This window comes from Amblyomma mixtum, chromosome 8, assembly GCF_055824585.1.
Source record: "Amblyomma mixtum isolate Tamu chromosome 8, ASM5582458v1, whole genome shotgun sequence".
Classification (NCBI taxonomy): Eukaryota; Metazoa; Arthropoda; class Arachnida; order Ixodida; family Ixodidae; genus Amblyomma; species Amblyomma mixtum.
The window spans coordinates 121,952,802-121,969,666 of record NC_143019.1 but is presented as its reverse complement, the minus strand read 5'-3'; the positions used below and the strand labels follow the sequence as shown (position 1 = coordinate 121,969,666).

Below are 16,865 nucleotides of genomic sequence, written 5' to 3'. Positions count from 1 at the left end.
GTTTTTTCTTAATTTCAGGCAGTGCAGGCAAGTATACCGATGTTTAATTACGCCTCAAATAACGTAGACCATAGTATGCTGCCCCGTGAGGGAAGTTTGCTCTCGATTAGGCCAGCAGTTTGCTCACAGGAATTTTTTTTATTCTGAGATAAAAATAGAATTCTGTGTTTATATATATATATATATATATCAAAACAGATTTCTTGGCAGCTGATTGATCAGTTTAAGATAAAGTCGCCAGAAATTGAAAAACATAACAGGATTTAATTCACAACGTTTCGGCTGGAGGACCAGCCTTTTTCGAGGAGGACCACACTCGAAAAAGGCTGGTCCTCTAGCCGAAACGTCGTGAATTATATCCTGTTATGTTTTTCAATTTCTGGTGACTTTAGCTTATGTGTGTGTGTGTGTGCGTGTGCGCGTGCACGCACGCGCACACGCACACGCGTGCACGCGCGTGCACACGCGTGCACACGCACACGCGTGCACACGCGTGCGCGTGCACGCACGCGCGTGTGCGTGTGTATACACACACACACACACACATATATAATCTTTCTCCGGTTTGAAAAGAGCAGAGCACTCTCTTTGACCAAGTGTTTTGGGTGTGGTTGTTTTTCAACGTGAGCTGCTCTTGCTGCCCTGAATGCCCACCACCAGGTGGTGGCCAGTGGGGTGGCAGGCACCCCCCAGGAGCTCACCCTGTACACCCAGTGCACCCTGCGTCACCACCTCTCCACTGGCAGCGACAGCGACAATGGGGAAGAAGACCTGAGCGGGGCACTCCGGTTCCTGGTGGAACACCAGCTGGTCCACCTCCAAGGTCACCTTTTGCAAATCAAACCAGGCTTATCCATCACGCGTGTAAAAAGAGAAGCTCAGATTTTGTTATATGGGGTGGAGACACATATGGGCTGAAGGTAGTGCGGCAGCGCCAAAAAACTAACATGCAAGTGCCCGCAAAAGGTTTCGGAACAAGAAAATGATAGGAAAGTTCAGACGCTGTGTTGACCGAGTAAGCAGCCATGAATATGAAGGGCGTGCTTCACACTTTCCTGCACGACATACGCACTGCAGCCCTTAGTACCTGGCCTTGTCTTAACGCAGTGAGGAAATTCAGCTTTTTTGCAATTTCAATATTCCAGAAACTTATTTGGGCATCGGTGCATAAAAATACAGTCACAGCAACGAATCCTCTTCTTGTAAAAAGGGATGTTAGGCTAGTAACCCGAAAGACGCGGGTTCGATCCCGGCCGCGGCGGTTGAATTTCTTTGCAGGAGAAATTCTAGAGGCCCGTGTGCTGTGCAATGTCAGTGCACGGTAAAGAACCCCACGTGGTCGAAATTTCCGGAGGCCTTCACTACGGCGTCCCTCATGGCCTGAGTCGCTTTGGGACGTTAAACCCCAACAAACCAAATCCATTCAAATCAGAAGATCAGTGAAAGAAAGTGATAAACAAAGTGAAGCAACACCTGTTGCATGTCTGAAAATCTCTCAATGGTGTTTGGAATTAATAAAAACCTTTTGTGTCATGTTTTCAGCTATTATTATGAAGTCCACAGTACAAGTAGGTGGTAGGATGGTTAGACACGATAACAGCAAGCTCTCTCAGGAGGCGAATGATCTGATTAAGAAATGCTAATGCATGAATGCCTCTAACTCCACAGACAGAATACAACTAGTAGAGCTGTCGAAGTTAATAATTAAGTGCAATGGAACCGATGTACGGAAGTTTAATATGAGAAGAATCAAGCATGCTCTAAAGCAAGGGTTCTCAGACTGGGTTCTGCAGGCTGCTTTTGTGGGTTCCACAAGCATCCACACTGGCCTCCTCTGGCAGGCATGTGTGAAGCAAGGCACAATACCTCGTTTGTTAAAACTAATTTTAGAGCGTTGGCTCGTTCCTCAGTTCCGTGTTCCTCAGTTTCGTGTTACGTTTGTTAAAACTGATTTTAGAGTATTGGCTCGTTCCTCAGTTTCGTGTTCCTCAGTTCGTGTTTCGTGTTCAGTTCCTCAGTTTTGTTCCTCAGTTTCGAACATGTGTTGCATGTACTCGCATGTGTGGCGACTGAAAGTGCGGGCCGCACAGCTGAGCTAACTGAGCCAGACAAGTAAAAAAAAGATGTGCATGTCTCATGGGTTGTTTTTTAGGGTGGCTGAATGGTGTCGGCAGCGCTGAGGCGAAGTTTTGCCACCACCGAGCCTGTTTGCTCCTGAGAGCTAGTATCTGTCGAAATTAGAAAAATGAAGTCAATGCCGTGCTAATGCCAAAGTGATGAGCGGCAGACAGCCAATGAAAGCTGGACAGGGCGTCACGTGATTGTGTGCACATCTCAGCCAGTTGAGTTGAGGGAATGTCTGTCTAGTGACTGCAGTTTTTTGTGCTCTTGGGGCTAAAGGTCTGAGCATGAATGAGAGATGGGCATTGAATAAAAAAGTGACTGAAAAGTGAATGAAACAGAAAAAAAAACAATTACAGCCGATCTGGCTTACTTCGCTAAGTACAAAGTATGTGCATTCATGTGTGTGTGCGTGCGTGCATGCGCGCGCGTGCGTGCGCGTGCGTGCGTGCGTGTTCATTTCGCTTTCGGGTTGACGTTGGGTTCCAGAGTCAGCCTTCAGGCAAAGGTCAGCAAAATCGGTAACTGGGGGGATTTTAGTGGTATTTCACTATAAAATTTTAGGACAGCTTAATGCGTCTTAAGAGGACACTGTGGTAGTGGCGTGTTGTGGATCCATTTTGCACTGACGGAATTCGATGGAGATGATGCCATGCAGTGCATAGAACAAGAGAGTGGCTGTTAACACGAGGGGTGATTGGTTGTGGCGATAGCATAGTGCCGTCATGCAGTGGCCTGCGAGGCTGATCTGTTTGCCCCGTCACGGGTTCGAAACTCAGGGAGCCACGGCCATATTTATTTTATTCTATTATTTCTGCAGGCCTAGCTGGCCTCAGAGAAACAGACAATGAGTTTTTTCGAGATTGGAAGCCTTAGTGCTAGCGTGATTAAAGCATAAAGGGTCCATTCACAAGTAACACTGACCAGTTGTGATGCTTGTGACAACCGATTGTGACGGGGGAAGGGCGGGGGATTCCTTGAGGCAAAAAAGTTTTGAGAACCCCTGCTCTAAAGAATGGAGGTGGCCTAAAAACAGTGACGAGGAAACTAGGCATAGGTAAAAACCAGATATGTGCGCTAAAATACAAAGAGGGCAATCTCTTTAGCAATATGGATAAGATAGTTGAAGTAGCCGAAGAGTTTTACACAAATCTATACAGTAGCGAATGTAATCAGAATGTTACTGAGACAGACAGCCAACCACAGCAATGGGACATCCCTCCAGTAACGAAGGAGGAAGTAAAGAAAGCCTCAGGAGCAATGCAAAGAGGGAAAGCAGCTGGTGTGGATCAGATAACGGCAGAGTAGTTGAAGGATAGAGGAGAGATTGCACTAGCAAAACTAGCCACCCTGTATGCGCAATGCCTTGTGACCTAGAGCGTACCAGAAGCTTCGAAGAATGCTAAAATTATCTTAATTCATAAGAAAAGAGACGTCAAGGACTTGAAGAATTAGAGACCGATCAGTTTATTGTCGGTTGCCTACAAGGTATTTATGAAGGTAATCGCTAAAAGGGTCAGGACAACCTTAGTCTTCAATTAACCAAATGATCAGGCAGGTACTTGCGCCTTTCACAGCTGCATACGGTAACATGGCCGTGCCAATCTTCTCAAGCCTGCCTTGTGCACAACCGCATGCATGCTGGTAGTTTGCTGAGCAGGGAGCGTAAAAAGTATGAGTAAAGGTTTTTTTTTAATCCTAGGTAATAATATAGGGGTGTACAAATTACACGAGGGTGCGAATGATGTGAGTAAATATGATACGCCTACTTAGGACAGGTAGTGACTGCAGATCCGGATCATGAGAGGGAAATAACTAGAAGAATAAGAATGGGGTGGAGCGCATATGGCAGGTTCTCTCAGATCATGAATGGTAGCTTACCGATATCCCTCAAGAGAAAAGTATACAACAGCTGTATCCTACCGGTACTCACCTATGGGGCAGAAACGCGAAGGCTAACAAAGAGGGTTGAGCTTAAGTTAAGGACAACGCAGCGAGCTATGGAAACAAAAATGATAGGTGTAACGTTAAGAGATCGGAAGAGGTCGGAGTGGGTGAGGGAACAAACGAGGGTTAATGACATCCTAGTTGAAATCGAGAGGAAGAAGTGGGCTTGGGCGGGGCATGTAATGCGAAGGCAAGATAACCAGTGGTCCTTAAGGGAAACGGACTTGATTCCAAGAGAAGGCAAGCGTAGCAGGGGCGGGAGAAAGTTCGATGGGCGGATAAGATTAAGAAGTTTGCGGTGATACGGTGGCTGCAACTGGCAAAGAAGAGGGTTAATTAGAGAAACATGGGAGAGGCTTTGCCCTGCAGTGGGCGTAGTCCGTCCAGCTGATGGTGATGATAAGGTGTTGTGTTCTTGTCGATCAAGAAGGCATCGGGTTGCGGTAGTGAACCCAGAGAGAACCAAAAATGGCAACTTAATGCCATATCTTTTCTTGGAGCCAGAACTGAGCTGAATCAGTGTTCTTTTTTTTTTTATGTGTCTGAGTCAGAGAGTCGCTGTGAACTAAACCAATTAAAAGCAATTTTTATACCAGTTTTGTTTGGCCTCCTTTGACTCGTTTAACCAATGCTGACAAGTATAAATCATGCTGTAATGTTTTCAAGAAAAGCTGGTTATTACGCTGTGCGCTACCACTGTTTCCAAAGCTCCATGTATTGTTCGTATCGACAGATATGACCTTTAGTGTCACGTTTTTTTATATGAAGGCGGTGTCTTCAATCTCGCCATTGACGCGCATTTCTCACCGCAACAGGGGAGGAGGGTGGGGAGAGACGTTACCGCCCAAGCCAGCTGGGTCGAGCTGCCCTCGCGTCGGGACTTTCGCCCGATGACGCACTGGCCATGGTCGCGGAGCTGGAGCGTGCTCGCCAGTGCCTGGCCCTGGACACTGACCTGCACCTCGTTTATCTGGTGACACCAGCACACCTCAGTGCTCAGGTACCCATGGAATCATTTGACAAGAGCCTGTGTATTAGTAGTCAGACTGTCCCTGCTCTCTCTGCTTTGGCCTGAATAATAGGGATTGTAGTAATGATAGTAAGCTGTGCACTTGCACTTGCAGTAATTCAAGCTCGGATATTTCATCTTAAACCAATCCAAAAGGTTTGGTTTGGTTTATGGGGTTTAACGTCCCAAAGCGACTAAGGCTATGAGAGACGCCGTAGTGGAGGGCTCCGGAAATTTCGACCACCTGGGGTTCCTTAACGTGCACTGACATCGCACAGTACACGGGCCTCTAGAATTTCTCCTCCAAAGAAATTCCAGCCGCCGCGGCCGGGATCGAACCCGCGTCTTTCGGGCCAGCAGCCGAGCACCATAACCACTGACCCGCCGCGGTGGCTCAGTGGTTATGGTGCTCGGCTGCTGACCCGAAAGACGCGGGTTCGATCCCGGCCGCGGCGGCTGGAATTTCTTTGGAGGAGAAATTCTAGAGGCCCGTGTACTGTGCGATGTCAGTGCACGTTAAGGAACCCCAGGTGGTCGAAATTTCCGGAGCCCTCCACTACGGCATCTCTCATAGCCTCAGTCGCTTTGGGACGTTAAACCCCATAAACCAACCAACCAACCAATCCAAAAGACACGACACAGAAAACCGTGATACAGCTAACACTTTCCATGTGAACAATGCTAAACACCAGCGACACAAACATGTCTAACCACGTGCTCTTGTTGATGATGGATAGATGAAGGAACGTGCGGGCAGGCGGATGTATGCTGTGAAATTTCGACTCCCCAAAAAGAACCTATTGAAACGTTTTTTCTCTTGTAATGAAGCCTACCCCCAAATTGAGATCAGCTTTTCTGGAAAAAAAAATAAAAAATGGGTTCATTACACGAGTATATACGGTAAAAGACCTTTGCTGCACAATGTGTCGAGTTGCATTCAACATGTGCGTTTTTGTTACTGCTGTTTCTGAGCAATTGGCTCTGATGACGAAGGGCTAAAATTTTGCTGTAGCTGGAATTCATGCCTTACTTGGCTGTGCTTGGTGTTTTTTTCTGTGTGTGAATGCCTCTGTGGAATGTTGATTGGGACAGGGTGTGTGCACGCACCTTATCTATTATATATTATAATATATTATGTATTTGTATGTAGTATTTGTGTGGATTCATTTACTACACCAACCAAAAAATCTGCTTTGGTTGTCAACTGCACCATCAAAGTGCTACCTTTCGAATGGGTGCCTCGATGATTTTAAGGCATATCCTACAGCTGTGCTGAATTTCTAGAATAGATTTTTGTCAGGTATCCCGTCAGACATCCGGCAAATATATATGTGGCTACTGGATGGGATCGCTCAGCTGAGGATAGCAATTGGCGAAGTGGAATGGACTATTGAGAACAAGTGAGAAAGTGCTGATGTTTAGGGGGTGCCAGTGCTAGTCAAGGTTTTGGGGAGGCAGATTTTCATTGCAGCCATTTAAATCTTTTCCATCCTTCAGAATTCGCATCCAATGCAGCGACTTGCCCACCTGCTAGTTAATGGTAGCACTCAAATAGTGAAATGCAAAAGCATCCTGACAGCAGTACTCAGTGTTGCCATTTTCATTCTGTTCTTATGATTTATGGCTCAGATATCTGCTCACCTGTTTCCTTTCATGAAATTTATTCACAGAAAGTTAGGTGGGCGGATGAGACTAAGAAGTTTGCGGGAATACGGTGGCCGCAGCTGGCGAGGGACAGGGTTAGTTGGAGAGAGACATGGGACAGGCCTTTGCCCTGCAGTGGGCGTAGTCAGGCTGATGATGATGATTCACTTGAGGAGTGTCAGACACCAAGTTACGGTGCCCCTTAATCCTGCTCGCAGCTGGGTGCGCTTGACTGGGGCCGCTACCAGGAACTGTGGGAGCGGCTGTCGGCAGCGCAGCGCCGTGTCGCGGGCGTGGTGGGCGTTGATGAGGCGTGTGTGGCGCGGGCAGCCGCCGGACGTCCTCCGCAGCCCGGCCGCACCCTGAATGACTGCCGCCGCTTCTACCTGGCACTCGCCCTCGAGCGGCTGGCCTCCGAGCGACCCCTGGCCGAGGTGGCCCACGCGTTCGCACTCCCACGGGGCTTGCTTCAGTCACTACAGCAGGGTGCTGCCACCTTTGCCGGTAGGGAGAGGCTTTGGTAGACGACATGCTTGCCACAGTTTCGAAGGCTTTCTTTTTCTGCGTTTTTGTGACCACAAGTGTGCTGCGGAAGGTGCTCATTGACATGCTGGTGTGTGTGTGTGTGTATAAAGTAGAAAGTGGAACTCCCGATAGGACTAAATGAGTCAGGAAGGGCCCAATGGGCACTGATACTGCCCCGGACATCCGTGGGACATTCCGAACGTCCCTAGTACGTCCCATAAAGTGTTGGTGCCCATTAGGGGCTCTCGGTACTCCATTAATGGTAGCGGTAACACGGTGCACGGTATGCTAAAGGTGTCTAATGAGTGAGGAAGGGCCCAATGGGCACTGATACTGCCCTGGACATCCGTGGGACGTTTCAAACGTCTCTAGTACATCCCATAAAGTGTTGGTGCCCATTAGGGGCTCTTGGTACTTCATTAACGGTAGCGGTAACACAGTACACGGTATGCTAAAGGTGTCTAATGAGTGAGGAAGGGCCCAGTGGGCACTGAAACTGCCCTGGACATTCGTGGGATGTTCTAAACGTCCCTAGTACATCCCATAAAGTGTTGATGTCCATTGGGGGCCTGGAGGGAAGCGTTACTGTGCTAACCAATGTTGTAGCAAGACGACTTCTTTTCGTCTGGGCAACTTTTCACTGTTCTGGAATGCATGTGAGTACCCTGCCTGCAATCACTCAACAGCAGGGCACTCTTTTGTGAGGGGTAGTGTCCGTGGCTGGCCCAAGGCAGGCTAATGCAGTGGGAGGTGAGTGGGAGAGGCCCTTGACCTGCATCGAACCTGACTCGGCTGGTAACGCTTATGATTCCAGGTAGTTAGTTAGCATTAGGGATTTCTCAATGCCATTGCTTTTACTTGGCTAGACGGTTCTCTTCCCACTTCTGGGGCAGTGTACATGAAGTGAGTGTCTTTCTTTTGCTTTTTTTTTATATGCAGTAGAATCTCAGTAATACGAATTCATAGCACCTCTTTGCTGGCCAGACTGCGTTGTCTACAGTGTGCAGAATTTCGGATGTCCTGAACACTCTTCCGTGCCACTACGGATGATGCAAACTAAATGCTGCCCACACATCATCAACCCCGCGATCACCAGACATGCCGTCCGCATTGCTGCTAATAGTGATCGGCAGCGTGTAACCTGTAAACCGCCAACGTTGCAATCACTAGTCATGCAGTAAGCCCTGTGAGCAGTGAACGATGCTGCAGCTATAAATAAATCCTGTTAGCTGTAAGCAGATCTGTATGAATGCATTTTCAGTGCTTTTGCATACTAATTTTGACCGTTTTTGAATGATGCAAATTTTGGACCATACAGTTATTTTTCTTAACCCCATGAGGTTTGTATCATCGAGATTCTGGTATACTTTTTTTTTTCGGAACAATTATGGTTGTCGTTAAAAGGACTCTGAGGTTGAATAGAAGTTAGCCTCTACCAATACATTAGTGAGTTATTACAGGAGAGAGACCACTTTTACTGAAAACAGAGCTGTTATAAGCTAGAAAAGGCCAGAAACTGAAGTACAGGTGTTGCCATGACCGGCCGATTCCACAGGTAAAATGCATGCGCCCAGACCGATTTTTTTGTGCGCGTATCCTCAGAGGCTACACAGGCTGCACAGTCATTCATTCCAAAATGGTGGCAACTGGTCTTTTTTTGTAAGGACGTCACAAGTTTGGTCGTCTGGCGAGAAGATTTTTGCGAAAATTTTCTCTGCGGTGATTGCATTTTTGCTGCCGGACTAATGTCAACATATTCAGAAGAAGGCAACGAATCAATTTTCAGTGAGAACAAAAATTCAGGAGGCAGTTTGACAATGTGAAATGCACAAGGTGAAAGCCTTTCTACGCAACTTTGGCTGCACGGCTGTAAGCACACCACGCGGCTATGGGGTGACTTGGATTGGCTAGTCATGACCCATGACTGACTAGTCATGATTGGTTAGTGCTAGCTACTCATAATTGGTTGATGACTAGTTAGTCATGACTAATTAGTTGACTAACTAGCCATTGGTTAATGACTAACTAGTCATGACTTGTTAATGACTAGCTAGTAATGAATTGTTAATGACTAACTAGTCATGACTAACCAGTTATTTGTAGTCATAACTGACCAGTCATGACTAACTAGTCATGACTCGTTAATGGATAGTTAGTCATGACTTGTGGCTAGTAATGACTAGTTGTGACTTTCACTCCAGATGTAACGTACGGACAGAGTCATGGCCACGAGTATGAGTGCTTAAAGGCTTTTGCCTTAATATTTGCATGGAGTTGAAGCATTATAGTGTGCACTACGATCGGGGGGGACTGGGCAGCAGCGCTGTTACTGCAGTTACTTCTTGATTCATACCGCTGGAGGATGAAAAGTTTGGCAGTTTTTTTTCTTGTCATTACCAAAATGGTTATCGTTGTTATTGTTTTAAGGCATTCCTAGGGGGGTGCAAATTTGAAATTTTTGGATTGTGAAGTGAATACAGGTATTAAAGATTATTGTGCATTGAATAGAATATTGTTGATTATCAATACAGGTAGCCTAAACTAAAAACAAACACTTTTCCACAAACCGCTGCGATGAAAGGAAACAGATGTTTCGCAAAATTTCTTTTTACAATCATGAGCATAATTTAGAACATAGCCTCAAGCCTTAGCTCAGCTTAAGCTCTTTCTAGGCATTTAATAAGAGGTGGGAATCATGTAATAGTAGCAGTAATAAGTTTCTTTAGACTAATGCATTGTTCACAATTCTTTGCGCAACATAATTTTGTCCAGTAAAAAGCCTGATATGAGTGTCTGACTTGACTCTAACATGGCAAAGGGGGTTCGAATGCTGTCTTGAAGCACTGTAAGGTTTTCATATACCTGCCTACAGGAAGAGTGAGTCAGAGATTGATTACTAGGAAGGGAAAGCGCAGTGCAGTGAGCGTGAAATGCAATGAGACGGCTCACGCAACTGACAGAAAAGTGGAAACTTGAGCTACAATGCGAGCGGGACAATTCCTTACACTTAGGTGTCTACGCGTAGTGGTTTTTTTGGTTAGAAGCGAATATTTCGAATAGTTCTGGCACACAAAGATGCCGAAGGGCGCCGTAGTCATTTTCAAAATCATGCATTTTTCCGACGCACAATGCCACTACGTGAGAAAAAGAAAGAGTGCAATGAAGCTTTGTCATACTCATAGAAGCTGTGTTGACATTTTGCAGAAATAGCCATTGGAAGTTGTCGGAGTTGACATGCATATCGGTGGGGTGTGAGACCTATCTTGTGGGACCACTGACTGTTGGTTTTAACTGCAATTGCGTCATTGCGCATCTGTTGCTTCTAAGCGACAACTCCATAGACACCTGCTAGTCCTAGGCACAACGAGCATGCGTGCCCAGTGCCACCCCGTTTCAGGCATTGGAAAGGGGCACCCACCTCTGTGTGCCTGCTACTAGCTCCCTGTGATGCTTGTATCGTCGTGCTTGTTTAGCGGATTTCGTGTGGAAAAGAGCGGCTGCGGTAGCTACAGACAGCTCATACTCGTCCCACAGAAGTTAAGGCAGCCATGTGTCTTCCTATTAGGGAGATTTAACATGGCGTGATCCACGGCTTCTACCATGGGGAGCAACTGCACGTGCACAGATCGCAAGGGGCACCACAAGGCCAGCCAAGTGTTGGCATGCCTGCCGTGTCAGCATAATATATATGCAAGTAACAATAAAGTAATATATGTACAGTCATTCAGCGAGTGTACAGTGATTAGTGTAAAACATCAACAACCAATGAAATGGTGCATCTCAGCATCTGTGTTTGTTGCTTTGTGCATGTCAAGCAAAGCAACAGCACATTCCTGTCATTCGTACAGCGAAACATTGCCCAGCTCTTGCTGATGACAGGCAGAATCCTCATGATGGGCTCATGATGGGATCATGATGGGCTCATAATGGGCTCATGATGGTTTCATGATGGGCTCATAATGGGATCATGATGGAATGGCATGCTTGATGGGATCATAATGGGCTCATGTTGGGCCCATGACGGGCTCATGATGGGTTTATGGTGGCCTCATGACAGGCTCATGACGGGCATGGAATGGCATGCAGGCATGGTGTGTGTTCTGTGCCAGCGGCTGGGTTGGCGCCACCTCCAGCTGCTGGTGGCTGAGTTCCAGGCGCGTCTCCACTTTGGTGTCCAGCCCGAGCTGTGCCCTCTGCTGGCGCTGCCCAGCCTCGAGGGGCCCCTGGCCCGCCTCATCTTTGAGACGGGCTTCGCCGACCCTGCTGCTCTGGCACAGGTGGACCCACCAGAGCTGGACATCATGCTGCGCAATGCAGGACCCTTCCAGGGAAGGTGAGCCCTAGGGGCCACTCCCCTGTGCGTGCATGGAAGGTGTAGCACCTGTGCCATGTGGGCAGGTTTAGCAGCATCAAGTGCTTAATTGCCTCAAGATTTGACAGCATGCACACTGTGTCTTGCACAAATTGAAATTGAGCCGCTGCGGTGGCTCAGTGGTTATGGTGCTTGGCTGCTGACTCAAAAGACGCGGGTTCGATCCCGGCCGCGGCAGCTGGAATTTCAATGGAGGAGAAATTCTAGAGGCCCGTGTACTGTGCGATGTCAGGGCACGTTAAAGAACCCCAGGTGGTCGAAATTTCTGGAGCCCTCCACCACGGCGTCTCTCATAGCATGAGTCGCTTTGGGACGTTAAACCCCATAAACCAAACCAAATTGAATGGCATTAGCCCGAATGCTATTTGTGACTCGTGAGGTTGACAATAGCCTACACACGGTGACCACGGCATGCCTTTCAGTTGGCATTTATTAGTGCGAAGGCATTCACAGGCTATGTCGGCTGGGTCGTGTCCGCCAAATGTGTCGGCAGTAGCTGTGGGCAACACAGAAAAGGCAGCGTCAAACGAATTATTGCAATCGAAGGAGGGTGATGTGAGGATTCTGCGCAAACAAAAATTTTCGAAATCGGATGAATAGTTAATTAATTAGAGCCAAAAACGTTCAAAAAGTGGGCGGGGCCAGAGCAAAAGTGCCACCAAATTTGAAAATGCCAGAAGTGTGGGCGGAGCCAACATGTGGCACCAAATTTGGAAGTCTGGAATGAATACTGAGATTAAACGAGAGCCTATGTGCACTTAATCAAAATCCAATCAATAATTGATGATTATAGGTGATTTAATTATGAATTAATGTGAATTAATGTGATTTAAATGCAACTTAATGGTCCATTAAAGTCAATTAAGTGTGAATTAAGGTAAATTACTTGTGAATGAAGTGGGTAATTAAGGAACCAAATAAAAACAAAAAAAGCAACTTGAATTGAGGCATCATTGCTTTCGCATTACTTCAGTGCGGGTTACCGCAGTTATCTCGTTTTTTTTTTGTCTTTGCACATTTCTACGCCTCTTTTTGGCAAGATAGCATGCCACTCTTTTTTGTGATGTCTCTGTGCCTTGAAAGCATGTGAATTAAAGAAAGAAGGCAGAAAAGTCACTAAAGCTTCAAGTAGTAGCACCATCATGCGTTCACAATTGTGCACTCGTCTCACTTTTTGTGGTTTGCGATTGCATCATGGTGTTTTTGAATGAAGCTTTGTTGACTTTCTTGCCTTCCTTCCTTCCGTTCTTCCCTGTTCACCACAAAGAGACATGTAACTGTGGAGTGACAAAAATAAACATCAGTTCAAAATTTGTGCTCGCGTGTTTTGTGTAATTTTGTTCACCATGTCCAGTCCCTTGTTGAGAAGTTACAGTGGAACCTCGATTATACGTCCCCCGGTCATGCGACGACCCGCATTTTACGACGAATTTGTGCGGTCCCGGCAAAACCCCCATAGAGACAATGCATTAAAAACCTCGGTTGTACGACGCAAATTTTAGAAGGACCCCGCTTCGTACGACGGCTGGCTCGTACCCTCCATCAAAAAAGGTCTTCAGCAAACGCAGGCCGGGATGTACCGTATTTTCGCGATTCTAAGCACCCCTCGAATCTAAGCACCCCTTTTTTTGCGTGGAAGAGAGCGTTGCCGAGGCCGCCAAGTGAACTTGCTCTCTTTTTCGTCGAGCCTGTGCAGTCGGAGTCCCGAGGAGGCGCGGCCTGCGCGTTGTTGTTGTTGTGACTGAGAGAAGGATGAAAAGGAAATTGCACTGGCCTGCCTACTGGCTCGAGCCAAGCCACCACTGCTGCCATGGGCAGATAGAGGAGAGTTGAAAGATCAGAGGAAAGATAAAGAGAAAAGATAAGACGAGCGTCGCAGCAACAAATGCGTCCACCGGAGCCGACGCTGCTGAAAAAACAGATAAGCGGGCGAGGCCGCGCTCGCCGAAGCGAGGACAGCGGCGTCCACAGCGCTTTTTTGTGTTGCTGCGTTCCGACACTACAAGACAGATGGCGGCACAGAACTGTCTGCAGCTATTTTTCTTTTGAATGTTTCCTAAATAAAATGTTTTTTCTCGCGCCCGTTTCATCGAGATTTCGCCGCGAATAGAGGGGCCCTGGGGGGGGGGGGTCAGTTTAGATTTTTTGAATCTAAGCACCCCCTCTCACTTTGGGCATCGCGATCGTGAAAAAAAGGGGGTGCTTAGAATCGAGTAAATACGGTGGGCACACTTTAGCCAGTCGATAACCGGTGCGCCTTAATCTTTCCACCTATCAAGAAAACCGCGCGAGCCGCTGCCCCGCTGCTCAAAGCAGCCTCAACGGCCATTTTATCTTGTTTGTTGAAGACTAGCCCTCTGCCGGCAAAAATGTGCTGATTTGTGTTCCGAAAAAAAAAAAAAAAAGATGACGATGAAGTTCAGACGTTAAAAAATATCATGCTTGATTTTCGATTATACGACACCCGGATTATACGACGGTTTCGCGCGGTCCCCTGAACGTCGTATAATCGAGGTTCCACTGTAGTTCACTTTGGCATGTCAGTGTTAGTACTACTTTGTCTTTATTTACTAGCTAAACTGGTGCAAGCCTGCCGGTTTTGATTCTCTTGTCTCCCGGTTTCGACTGCAGGGGTGAGTCCCGCTTCTGGCAGCTGCCCGCCCATGGCATGGTCACAACCACACAGCTGGCAGACATCTTGGTGCGCGAGGCAAGAGCCGTGGTGGAAGGGTCCCTGGGCGTAGCCCAAGTTGCATGGGGCGAGAGAGCGGCCGCAAACACCACAGCCGCTTCACCACAGAACACTCAGGCTGACACTTCAACAGACAGCAGCGAACTTCAAGAAACAAGGAAGCCCAACGGCCACGGAGGTAGCCAGGTCGCGGATTCACCAAAAGTGTGTATTGGACCAAACTCCAGTGCAGGGTCCATCCAGATTGGTAACTCGTCAACTCATCAGGCAGCTATTTCGCCGAAAGCACTTCAGGTTCCCACGCACGCTTCGCCTGGGAAACAGGGGAACCGCACTTCATCTAAATCACCGAAGGAAGCAGCTGGTGAAGGCTCCGAACACAGCGTTAAACACGAGAAAGGTACTCAAGGAATGCCGGTTTCATTGTCACTTCCGTGGCCATCCTTGCCACCAGGTGGAACTGTTGCTCATCTCGAACCGGAAACACATGACTCCGACGACGAGGAGCGTCTGACATTGGATGGAATCCTTGGCAGTTTGCCCACTGCATCGGAGAGGTCTCCGGAGGGAGTGCATCAAAAGTCGGCGGATTTGCCGGTCCCAGGAGAGGCTGTTGTCGATGCCAATCTGGATGATGCCATTTTGTTGTGGGGAGAAAACGACTCGCCGTTTACTTTGTCAAGGGCAAAACAGATCAGCAAACCTGCTGGCACACCCTCAGATACAAAGAGTCCCAACATTACTTCTCCAAAGGAGGTGTTTTACCGGCTCAGTGGAAGCTTTGCGGTTGACTCAGAGGGGTTGGAAGTTGACAAAGAAGATGCGCCATCACCGTGCAAGAGCCGCACGTCTGCTAAAACAGTAGCGGGGCCTTCGCAGGCTGGAAATTTGGGAGTGAAAAATTCGACGCAAAAACCTGCACGCACAAGTCTGATAGTATCGCCCTCGCGTAGTGATAGAGTTTTACGATCCAAGGCTCGCAATTCTGCCGCTAACGGCAAGGACGTGTCTTCCAGTGCAGCGAGCCCACAGGACGTTGTGGAAGTCGGCGATTCGTTTGACTTTGGCAGCAGCAGCAGCTTTTTTCCAAGCAGCATGGTCCCGAAGGCAAGCAGACTGAGGAAGAGCCCACCTTTGACGCTCCTCAGGAGTAGACGGCACTCGGCGGCTTCCAAATCCGCAAGCCATGCCGCTGCTGCTTCCCCTCCACCTCAAAGGAAAGATTCTTACAGGTTTAGTGGTAGTTTTGTCTTAGACAGCCAGACCCTGAAGGCCATGGATGACATGACATGTGGCACTTATGGCATGGTAGAGAAGGCAGCTGCAAGCAGTTATGGAGCTGACGAGAACTGTGGCAATCTTTCAAATGGTACTCTGGATAAGAATGTCACACATCCACAAAAGTCACCGTTGCCCAATACCAGCTTCGCCGATGTTCCCAGTGCTGCCTGCTCTCTCGGCAGCTCGACACTCTCCGAGTTGTTCAGTTCTCCGGGCAACAACGACGTCCCAAAGTCGGGGAACAACAGCCCTGCTAGTAAACGGAGCAGCAGTGGGTCTTCGGGGTCTGTGACGAAAAGCCGCAAGCGGAGTGCGTCTGACGGTGAGCTGTTCTCGTCGACGGAAGACAGCGACCTCTCGCTGGACTCGCTGGCAGATCGAGTGAGGGAGGGGTTCAAGTGGGAGCGAGTGGAATGCGCGGAGGACTTTATCCGCGAGTGGGAAAAGCGGAGGCATTTTTCGATGTCTGTGGCTGTGCAGGCGCACGCAGAAGCACAGCCGTCCATCGGGTTTAGGCGGAGCACTCGGCTGGTGGCAAAGCTCAGCGACAACCCTCTTCTCGTTGCGGACGGGAAGCGTCTGGTGGGCATCGCCATCTGCTGGGAGGACTACAAGGCTCATTTCCTGCCTCTCGGTGAGTAGTTTTTCTCTAAACTGCTTTTGCGTGGATAACAACATGCTTGTTCTGTCTACTGGTTAGTAATTAGAGGTGTGAAAGAACCAATTCCCTTGCACATCTGCAATTGGATTCAACTCAAGAACACAGCGGCTTTTCTCGCCAGAGGACCCGTTCCAGTCAGTGGCATTGGCCGATTCTCGTGACCCTGCTAGCATGACAATACAGGGAGCAGCACTGCAATGCAGGGAGGGGTCTTTCCCCCACCACAGAGGGAAGGAATCATCCGCTTTCGTCTACCAATCCTGGCTTTATCACACTAGCTGGATCATGAGAATCAGTGGACGCCATTGCTTGGAAGGGCATCCCTTGACGGGGAAAAGCCACTGCGTTCTTGTTTTGCATCCAAATATAGACTTAAGGTAAAGTGTCATCATGCTTTCTCTACTTGCCACCTTAAAGGGCAATCCGGGGATTTTGGAACATTTTTCAGTTGATAATCACACCACGTTCTTAGAGTTCCGTCTCTCCGGTACAAAAGACGTCTTTAAAACACTGACTAGAAGTATTTTAAGACACGAAAAACTAGGAAACAAACCTAAACTGGGTTGCGACCAAAATACGGTGTCGTGACATAGCAGCCTGTGATGTCACGGAT

The 16,865-nt window shown here is 48.1% G+C and overlaps 1 protein-coding gene across 2 annotated transcripts in view; it reads left to right on the top strand.

Annotated features, from left to right (window-relative positions):
* The window catches only part of LOC149334173 (DNA polymerase theta-like), a 107,962-nt gene that overhangs the window by 54,239 nt on the left and 36,858 nt on the right, over positions 1-16,865 (top strand). For both annotated transcript variants that reach the window (XM_089555046.1, XM_089555047.1), the window contains 5 exons: positions 661-823; positions 4,884-5,068; positions 6,940-7,225; positions 11,333-11,579; positions 14,250-16,225. In XM_089555046.1, the coding sequence (XP_089411172.1) occupies positions 661-823; positions 4,884-5,068; positions 6,940-7,225; positions 11,333-11,579; positions 14,250-16,225 (2,857 nt within the window). The remainder of the gene's footprint in view (positions 1-660; positions 824-4,883; positions 5,069-6,939; positions 7,226-11,332; positions 11,580-14,249; positions 16,226-16,865) is intronic.